The sequence below is a fragment of the Gracilinanus agilis genome, chromosome 2, assembly GCF_016433145.1.
Source record: "Gracilinanus agilis isolate LMUSP501 chromosome 2, AgileGrace, whole genome shotgun sequence".
NCBI classification, from domain to species: domain Eukaryota; kingdom Metazoa; phylum Chordata; class Mammalia; order Didelphimorphia; family Didelphidae; genus Gracilinanus; species Gracilinanus agilis.
The window spans coordinates 18,692,707-18,703,490 of NC_058131.1; the positions used below are offsets into that span (position 1 = coordinate 18,692,707).

At 48.3% G+C, this 10,784-nt stretch overlaps 1 protein-coding gene across 1 annotated transcript; it reads left to right on the forward strand.

The window, feature by feature from the left end:
- The first annotated feature begins 3,965 nt into the window (after positions 1-3,965).
- NKX3-1 (NK3 homeobox 1) lies at positions 3,966-7,516 on the forward strand. The gene is made up of 2 exons (XM_044660381.1): positions 3,966-4,326; positions 6,337-7,516. The coding sequence occupies exons 1-2, from the start codon at positions 3,966-3,968 to the stop codon at positions 6,744-6,746; spliced, it is 771 nt and encodes a 256-aa protein (XP_044516316.1). The 3' UTR covers positions 6,747-7,516.
- The last annotated feature ends 3,268 nt before the right edge of the window (positions 7,517-10,784 follow it).

Genomic DNA, 10,784 nt, shown 5'->3' on the forward strand with positions numbered 1-10,784 from the left:
TAGAACCCCAGACCTGGGGTCAGAGGATCTGGGTTCAAATGTGGCCTCAGATACTTCCTAACTGTGTGACCTCAGGCTCGATTGCCTAGCCCTTGCCATTCTTGTCTTAGAATGGATACTAAGAGCCAAGGTAAGGGGTTGAAAAATAAATAGTGGTCAACTGATTGCTTGAGATGGAGCTAAGGGAGGCAGGAGAGACTACCTCAGCAGTTTAACCTTGACCATGTCACAATGGAATTTGTTATGATGCCATCAAAAAGGAATATTGGTATTCAGGGCACCCTGGAGCTCAGTATCTCAAAGCTGGAGGGAACTTTGGATGGGTAACCATTTTGGATTTGTTCACTTAAGGGAACTGAGGCCCAGAGATGGGAAGTAACCTGGCCATTGGCATTTAGCAACAAGAATAGGACCAGAACTCTGGCCTCTGCCCTCCCAGGCTATTAGGTCTTTCTTGTACTCCACCAGGCCGTCTTAAACCACAAGACATAAAGTTAGATAGGTAAGATGAGGCTCTATCATCACTTGAGAGCTGTGACTCTTCAGTAGAGGGGCCTGGATTTTATTTTAGATTTTCAAAGGGGTTGCTCCAGTTGCTTCCCCCTTAGAAAAGCCATCTGCATCAAGTAAGATAATGTTTATTCAGGACTTAGCACAGGACCTGGAATAGAACAGGAGTTTAATATCTGCTTATTTCCTTCCTTCATCCATCTCCATTATACTAGGCAACATGGTTGTTAGAGCCCAAAACCTGGAGTCAGAAAGACCTAAGTTCAAATCAGACCTCAAACACTCACCAGCTGTGTGACCCTGGGCAAGTCACTAAACCAGTGATTCCCAAAGTGGGTGCCACCACCCCCTGGTGGGTGCTGCAGTGATCCAGGGGGTGATGATGACCACAGGTGCATTTATCTTTCCTATTAATTGCTATTAAAATTTAATTTCCAGGGGGCTGAGTCATATTTTTTTCTGGAAAGGGGGTGGTAGGCCAAAAAACTTTGGGAACCACTGCACTAAACCTTTATTTGCCTCAGTTTCTTCATCTTTAAAATGGAGGTGATAATAATAATATCTGTCTTCTAGGGTTAAGGACAAGATCTAATGAGATTCGTATTAGCACAGTACCTGGCACACAGTAAGTGCTATACAAATGTTAGCCATTCACTATATCACAACCTAGATCAGACTATTTACCATCTGGGGAAGTGGAGAGGGAGGAAGAGGTTCTGAATCAAAAAAGCATCAGAAAACAATCATCAGAAATTGTTTCAATGTGTAATTGAAAAAATATATAATTAAAAATAAATCAAATAATTTTTTTAAATTTTTATTTTAAACCCTTAACTTCTGTGTATTGGCTCCTAGGTGGAAGAATGGTAAGGGTGGGCAATGGGGGTCAAGTGACTTGCCCAGGGTCACACAGCTTGGAAGTGTCTGAGACCACATTTAAACCCAGAACCTCCTGTCTCTAGGCCTGACTCTCAATCCACTGAGCTACCCAGCTGCCCCAATCAAATAATTTTTTTTAAACCCTTGTACTTCGGTGTATTGTCTCATAGGTGGAAGATTGGTAAGGGTGGGCCATGGGGGTCAAGTGACTTGCCCAGGGTCACACAGCTGGGAAGTAGCTGAGGCCGGGTTTGAACCTAGAACCTCCTGTCTCTAGGCCTGACTCTCACTCCACTGAGCTACCCAGCTGCCCCCCAATCAAATAATTTTTAAGTGAATTAGGAAAAATAGTCACATATGTGTCCAGGGGATTATAGGAGAGTGCAAAATGTACCTTACATATCTTATATGTTATTGATGCTTTAAACCCCCCCAAATGTTAGCTATTATTCTTATGTCCTGACCCCCACATGCCAAGAGAAACAAGGTACTTGTCTAGAACCTTGGAGGTGGTGGCAATTTTAGCTTCTAACTCTGTGAAAAGCCAATGAGCTAAAAGCCTCTTATCAAATGCATGGGAAGAGAGGAGCAACAAATGGAGTCCTCTCCCAGACAAGGGAAGGGAGGTGGATGGGAGAGGGGAGGCTTCAGGGCCCTGAGGTGCAGGAGTCTGCTTTTCCATCGTCCTTCCATGAATCGATGCACTTAATGAATTCCTGAATCTCAGACCTAAAAGGGGACCTCAGAGATCATGCGCCTGAACAGGAGCCCTCTCTAAACCTAACAAACCAATGGGCCTCCATTCTCTTCCTGAAGACCCGGAGAGGGCCAACACACCACCTCCAAAAGAAGGCTAGTCTCCTTTTGGATGGTTCTCATGTTTGCCTTCTTCCTAGGAGAAGCCTTTGCTCACTCTCTTCCCTGCCTCCCCTCTTTCATGTTCCTTCTCTCCTCGAATTCTCGATTTCTTCTGCCTTTTCTCTGATTTCTTCCCATGTCCCCTTGCAAGATCTTGCTGATACATTGCCATTCTAATGTGGTCTCCCTCATTGGACAGTGAGCTCTCCAAAGCAGGAGCTTTTTGTGCTAAATGTATCAGCACTGCCTGGCACAGAGTAGGGATTTAATAAATGTTTGAGAATGTAAATTCCTGGAGATGAATAATTATTAATTTTGGCATCATTTGTGTCTCAAGTCGGGGCTAGAGTCAGGAAGACCCTAGACACTTACTAGTGGGTAGCTAGCTGGACTTGGAAGCAGAGAGAGAGGAATTTGGATTCTGCCTCAAGACTCCTTTACTGGCTGAGTGACCCTGGGCAAGTCATTTGACAGTTGTTTACCCAATTTGCCCAAATGGAAAATGGAGATAATATCACTTTCCAGGGTTCATTTTGAAGATCTGTTTAGCACTGTGCATGGCACTCACAGACACACACACGAAAGCACTAGATACATGCTAGAATCCTGGCACATTAAGAAGGAATTGGGGCCCGGACATGTGATTTCCTCCTTATGGGAAAGTCCTGACTCCTGGATGTCCTTCTATCAATGTAGGCTGGCACCCTCTCTGCAATTTAAGTGTTGAAATTGTTGCCTAAAGTTGTAAGAGGCTAGACTTACCCAGGGTCACTCGAGCAGAGGTGGTATTTGAACCCTGGTCTTCCTGGTCCTGAGGCTAGCTCTCCATCCGCTAGGCACCGCTGCCTACCCAGCAGGTGCTTAATCAATGCTAGTTAAAATCGATCGCATCTTTCCCTCTCTGCTCCTTATTTTGCCCTGGGCAGCTATGGGGAACACATGTAATTCCTCCCCCAGGCAACAGATCTTAAGGCTCTAGAAGCCCACTCCCCCACTTCCCCACCACCCCCTCCTCTTCTAACGCCTCCCCTCCTTTTCTCCCGGAGAAATGTGTCGGGTTCTTTGATCTGCCTTCCTGTGATGGGGCCCTGGTCGCTCTTTTTTAATGCGGCCCGGGGCTCTTGCCCAGAGGGCTGAACGTAGTGGGTCTTCAGGTGTGGTCTGACTGCAGGCTGGGGACCGAGGTGGTGGGGCTTCGGGGAGTTACGGAGCCCTGGAAAAGTGGATTCGGGCCACACTGTGGAGGAGGCCAAGTTGGAAGGCCAGGGGGCTTTTGAAGTGAAGCGCTCCCTGCCTTCCTAAGGTAGGAGAAGGGGCGGAGAGGATGGGCAGCGAGCAGAGGGGGCCGGCCCGGGAGAGAGCCCCGGCTCAAGCAGCCTCCCTCTCCTCGATCTCCTCCCATTCCCCAGTTCCCGCCCCCCACCCGTACTCCCCCTCCACCCGGCGCCGCAGGCCAGCCCCCGTTCCCCGGAGCTCAACCAGAGCACCTGGAGGAAGCCGGCGGCCAATGGGAGACCCCGCCTGGCTCCGCGGTGGCCAATGAGCGGCGGGCCCGGCTCCCGGCCCCTCGGGCTATATAAAAGGAGCCCAAGCGGCAGAAAGCGAAAGTGGTGGCCTGGGCAAGCAGGGGCTAGGAGGAGCCAAGCGGGGGACCCGGACAGAGGCAGGGGAAGGGGCAGGGACAGGAGCAGGAGCAACTGCCCGCCAAGCGGGAGAGGATGCTGAGCGCCCAAGAGCCACCTCCACCCTCCGGGCTGCTGGGGGCCGCAGCTACCCGAGCCCCTGAGCCGCCGCTGCCGCGCAGCCCTCGGGGCACGGCCCTGGCTCCTGTCAAGCCCCTTACCTCCTTCCTCATCCAGGACATCTTATGGGACGGGCCTGAGAAGCGCAGCACCGAGAGGCTCAGCCCTACTCCAGGGCCCGAGCCCGAGCCTAAGCTCGCGCCGCCGCCGGAGGCCGAGCCCGGCTCCTTGTCGGGGTCCGAGAGCGGCCCGGCGCTTCAGGACCAGCAGCCAGCGAGGCCCGCGGAGACTGACCGGAGAACTGAGCCAGGCTCCTCTCCCTCGGGGGCAGAATCAGGTAAGGAGGGACCGGGGGCCAGAGGCCCTCCAATCCGCCCGTCCCCCATCCCATCTTTCAGAAAGCTGGGAGCCCAGGCCACCAGGGTTCCCCTCATGAATCGACCACTTACTCCGCTCTGTGACCTTGGTCAAGTCGTGGCCCCCAATCCAGACCCAGCTTCCTCTCCCTTGTCAGTAAAATATGTGTGTGTGTAGGGGGGGGGGGGGGGATGGTTGATCTCTAAGTGCTTTTACAACTTTAAAGATTCCTTATCCCCTTGACTACTACTGGGGAGGGGGGAGGGATGCGAGGGAAGGGGGAAAGGGGAGTGCACGGGCCCTCCTGGGAAGGCTGCTGCCCCTCTGCCGCCCTGAGCTTTCCGCCCGACTGGCACTTTGGGACTTTGGTGCCTTGCTTCGTTGGGACGTTGTCCCTCTCCCTCTGACCTCCTCCTGCATTCCGGCATGGGGCCAGGCCAGCCCTCAGGCCCTTTCCAGCTCGAAACTCCCAGATCCCACGATCTCTCGCCTGCTGGCGCACACTAGAGGATTTTCTTGCCCCCCTGTCGTCCTGGGGGTGGTGGAGACTTTGGAGTCCTGAGAATGGCCTTTCTTGCTTTCCCTACAGCCGGCTCTCTCCTTCTCTGAGAAGATGATTCTCCCCTTCGGGGCCCACAATTTAAAGCCTTCCACTCACCCTAAGGATGGCGGAGGGCGTTTGGGGGGTGTCCTTACTGTCTCGGGATTCCTAAACCCTTCCAACTCGCCCGGGCCAAAGACTTGTCGAGCGAGTGTAGGAAGACTTAACTCTTCCATTCAAAAGGCGGCACCTAAAGACCACTTTAGAGAAATGAGGCCGGAGGTAAAAGTGTCAGCTTGCAGCAGTTCCCCTTAATCCCTTGGCGACTCCTTTCGCCCTTTGCTTCCCTCCCCGTCCCACTCCCATCCCGTTATTTGCATTGCGTTCTGGGGCTCTTTTTTCAAAGGAGAGCAGAGTTAGCCAGAGGACCCCGAGTTCGCTTTTCCGAGCCTCTGATCGCCTACAAGACCAGCACATAGCCCGGGTCGCACTAGGATTTGGAATTTCTTCCATGGAAGAAGCTCTTTAACACTTCTGAAATCTTTGGTCTTCCATCGTTAGCTGTCTGAGGGATTCCATGACTGGCCCGGGGTCAGCGACCAAATAGGCATCCAAGGCAGAATTCAAACTCCCCTCTTCCGGGCTCCAAGACCAGCTTTTAGCCACGATTCCACGTAGCCTCACTTTACCTTATGTGTAATGGGCTCGGACTAGCTTATCTGAATTAATTCTAAGATCCAGCCTGGGTGGCCAGGGCTATTAATAGTAACATTTTGAAGATGAGGAAACTGAGACCCAAAGGCAGAAGGGACTTGCCTGAATTACACAGGTGGAAAGAGATTGAAACCCAGATCTCTGCTGACTTTCCATTTATGTCTCACATCCTTCAGACTAGATGGTCTGGTAGGTCTATTCCAGTTCTAATTCCTATCATATTGAGCATCTGGCTCCCTTGCTATCTCTGCTCTCCTTCCCCCACCCAGCTCACTAGTCCACCTCCCTCATTTGTGAGAGCTGCTCTTCTGATCTGGCTAACTTGGATGTCGCCACCAGAACCCACAATGTATTTCAAAAATCTCTAATGAGTTTCTCTGATTAGGGATCAGAGACTCAGCGGCAGGAAGGACCTCAGAGATCATGGAATCCAAAGGCCTGCCTGCTAGAGGAGAAAGCCGGGTCTTTTAGAGCCACAGTGCCTTTCTTAGGAAGTCCAACAGGCTTATTATACTGGAAAATTAGACAAATCGACCACACACACCCCCAACCCACACGATTTGCATTTGAAGGGAATTCCTTAGCTATGTGAAAAAAACCAAATGTATCCAGGTTCACAGTGGCCTACTCTGTTCTCTCTCTGCAGAGATAACGCCTGATGCTGTTATGTCCTGTTCCCTGCTAATATGTAACTTTCTCTCCTCCCTCCCCCCTTTCCTTCCTTCCACCTTCCAGATGCACCCTTTGAGACCTGTCTGTTGGACTGTGCAAACCCTCCAAGTGCTGCTTCCCCCAAAGCTCTGAAGCCACCCAAGCGGTCCCGGGCTGCCTTCTCCCACACCCAGGTCATCGAGCTGGAGAGGAAGTTCAGCCACCAGAAGTATCTGTCGGCCCCCGAGCGGGCTCACCTGGCCAAGAACCTCAAGCTCACTGAGACCCAGGTCAAAATCTGGTTCCAGAATAGACGGTATAAGACCAAGAGAAAGCAGCTGACCTCTGATCTGGGGGACCTCGATAAGAACTCCCCCCTGCCCAGCCTGAAAGAAGAGAACTTCTCTGGGGCCTCGCTGATCTCCATGTATAATAGCTACCCCTATTATCCTTACCTCTACTGCTGGGGAGGTTGGAGTCCAGCTTTCTGGTAACCTTGGCTGGTGACTAGGGCCCAACCTGTAGCTGCTTCTTCCACTTTGTTCTCTGAAAGCAAGAGGGGGCCAGAGTCAGAGAGGGCAGGAGAGGAGAAGGGGGGGTCGTGCACCCTGCCAAAGGCTTGGAGCGGCAGTCAAGCTCCCATTTCTTGATTGTCATGTCCTGTCCGCTAAATCTGTGACCGGGCATCCTATTTAATATTTCAATGGCACTCAGGACTACCCGAGGCACCAAACGAGGGTACTTTTCTCATGCCAGGGATCTGCAGAGAAGGATTCTTGTTCAGATGAGGCTTGGATTTAGATGGCCTCTCAGGTGTCTCCAACCAGCTCTGACATCCTGAGTCCTGAAGTGGATCTGACTCCCTCCCCACTCCCAGTTTAACTGTCTTTGCTTTGAACTACCTTTCTAAAAAAAAAAAGAGAGAAAGAAAGAAAAAAAAAACCTACGGAGAGCTCCAGGGCTCTCTTCCCAGTGCCTTTATGCATTGTTTTATGAGCTGTCAGCATCTCTGCTTCCGGGAGGGTCTGTTCTTTTCCTTCAGCTTGGTCACCTGTGTAAACGGAGCATCTCATGAGAAGCTAGAGTCAGAACAAGAGCAAAAGTGGTGCCAAGACTGGAGCCTTAGGACAGGGTCTGCACTGTGGTTCTTACCTAATAAGAGGTCCCAGACCCCTTTGGAGCTGGGAACGTGCCTGGTGTTGTCTTTGTTTCTCCTTTTCCCCATTCCTCACCCCTCACCCCAGTAGAATGTCAGCTCCTTGAGGGCAGGTACCATTTCATTTTCTGCCTCTGTATCTCCAGTGTCTAGCACAGTTCTTGGCACATAGTAGGTGTTTAATAAATGTTTGTTGAACTGCATTCGGAGAAGGCCCACTCCTGGACATTTTCAGAGCTGGGCAGGCAAGGCAAGGGGTTAGATACTTAATTCCTCAATTTCTGATCTGGGGAGGGGATGAAAATTTTACAATAAAAATTGTTAAAAGGTAAAACACAGGTGAACTCTAAGGGTCTATATGGGGGGGGGGTTCTAAATGTTTATTGTGTCATGGATCTCTATTGGCAGTCTGGTACAGCCTATGGAATCCTTTTCAGAATCATATTTTTAAATAATTGAAAGAAATGTTAAATTTGAGTTAGAAGTTAGTGGAAATAAAGATGGATTTTTTAATCATCCAGATTCACAGACCCTCTAGAATCAATCTGTAGAAGCTTGGGTGTGCGTGGGGGTTGGGTCAAGAACTCATCTAGGGAGTGTCTTTTTTTAAAGTTATATAGGATGAGACAGTTTCAAACAGTCTATCTAAACGAATCTGAAGGTGTGAGTAATGCCAAAGCAGTCCTTATATTTCTGGTGGAGGAGTAGTACAGTGGCAGGGATTGGGGAGGGGTAGGAGGGGGAGAGAAAAATCTTCTCTTTGTAGGCATCATGAAGCAATGGAAAGTTCACTTAATCAGGAGCCTGAAGCTCTGGGCTTCATCTTTAGTTTTGCCACTTACTAATCATTTAACCTCTCTATAAGCCTCAGTTTCCCCATCTGTAAAGGGGAAGAGAATAAAATCTGCCCTAGCCTACTTCACAGTGTCGTTTTGAAAATCAAATAAGACCAAGTTGGTGAAACAAACATTTCTTTGCAAACAAAAGCATTAGATAAAGGTAAGATGGTTTTGTTACTATGAATTCAAGAAGCCATTGCTAGTATTTTCCCCTAGGAACCTGGGGATGCTGCCTGAGCCTTCGAGGGAAGCATTCTGCTGTCACACAATATAACCAGATCCTTACCTCCTGCCAAGTTTCACTTTAAATACAAAGAGTCTTTCTTTAGGGTTCGATTTCCATGGAACCCCATCAAGGAGTCCTGTTGTCATCTTGGCTGAGGAGCTTCATTCCCATTCCCTCTCTTCCTTTCCCAATGGCCTCCATCTTGATCCCAGCAGCTCCCCGCCTGAAAAGCAGAGCAAAACAAAGTGACAGGTGCATCAAAAATCTCAGAGAACTAACAGGCAAGTCTAAGAATGAATTAGTTCCTTAAAACAATATACTGCTGTGTGACCCTGGGCAAGTCACTTAACCCCCATTGCCTAGCCCTTACCACTCTTATGTCTTGGAATCAATACACAGTATTGATTGTAAGATGGAAGCTAAGGATTTACACATTTACACACACACACACACACACACACACACACACACACCATTTCAAATTCTATAGAAGGAGTCAAGCTGAGTCATACTTTAGAAGGCTCAAATACTAGGTGGTTCTCCATTGTGCTATTATAGCTTGAGGTTAGCTGACCCTTTCCCCAAGACTCTTAACATGGATGAGGAGGAAGTTGTAGCTGTTTTGTTCAAATACCCCCAAAATGAAGTTGCTGAGTGAAGTCCTGGTATCAGTGAGGTACCAATCTCAGAAAGTAGGGCTGAGAGATGGAATGGAAGAAAATCTGATGACTAATCGGGCTTGGAAGTAGTCCTACCCTGCTTTATTTCATTGAGTAAGGTGAAGGGAGGCATGTAGGGAAGAAAGAATCAACTCTGACACTGGGCAATCCTTTTAAGTCCCCCAATGAACGAATTCTGGGTCTCAGATCCTGCAAGTCAGTGATTATACAGACAGGGTTATCGGTAAGACCTAGTTCCCTAAAGGGATAAACCAGTGACCTCCCAAATGGAATGAAGGAGAGGTTTAAATGTGAGACACTTGTTCATTTTAGGATAGCAAGATTTGGGGTCAGGAGACCTGAGTTCAAATCCCGTCTCTGCTACATATATAACCTATATGATCTTGGGCAAATCACATAAACTCTCTGAAAGCCCCCATTCCATCATCTGTAAAATAAGGATGCTGGACCTTTAAGGTCCCTTCTAACTTAAAATCCATGTCCTAGTGAATGTCCTATTGCAAAGATACTTCTTAGAGGAAGAGACACTGGAGGGAAAATCGCCAATTTTCTACCAGATCCCTGCTGTCTGGGAGTCTTTTCAATGCACTACCTATTTCTGTCTGGTTTTAAAACAAAACAAAAACCCTTTTAACATTCCTCATCTTAAAAGGGCTAATTTTCAGTCAGTGACAAAACTGCTGAAGTAAGCTCCTGAAAATTTGGCCTGGCTCATCCTCCTGCCATAGCCCAGGCTCTATGCTGAAATTTGGTGCAATGCCACCATCACCCATGATTAAGTTTAGACCCACTTCTAGAAATCTCAGGCTGATTCGCCTTAATTACTCACTCCCTTTCAAGCTTGTTTGCCTCTTAAGATAACCTTTCATCGTTTTGGAATGCATTCTCTCCCCACTTTTCCAAATTTCATTTTCTCAGCATGGAGACTTATAAATGGGCATCTTTTGACTGTGATGTAAGTGTTGCAAAAGCAAATAGAAAACACAAGCTTTGTTTCCAAAAAGAACTTAAAAAAACCAATTTGTCATGGCCAGCTCTCTTGGGAAGGAGATGCAGGGGCAGAAAGTGTTTGACAGTATGGGGGGGGGGCAAGAGGGGCCATGCCCTTGACAATTTCACCCAAGAACAAATGCATCATTTCAATTCAAGAACTCAGTTTGGGCTCTTCCTCCCAATGCATGCCAATCTAACCTTCATCTGTCACTCTTTGTGGCTTAAATTGGTAAGCTTGCTTCTAACAACAAAAAATGGTGTTTGCCAATGTGTAGTTTTGCAACATATGTGGGGGAAGGGTTGTTTTTTTTTAAATAAAGTGTTTTACTCAAAACTAAATTAGCATAGCTCTATTTCCTATAGATTCTCCTAATCCCCACCTGCCAGATCTTTTATTCGGCTATCTTTGTCTCTCTAGTAAGTCATCCCTTAACTTTCATGTTGTCATCTGTAAAATGAGAAGGTTAAAGAGGATACTTGAGCCCCTTTTCAGCTCTTAATATGCACTAGAAGTCAATGGTAAATGCATTCATGATGGCTGATGCTTTCTCCTCACCTCAGCTATAACCAATAAATTCCTGGAAGCCAAAAGAATCTTTAATGGTCACTGGAAGCTAAATGCTCCATTTCCAGAGTCT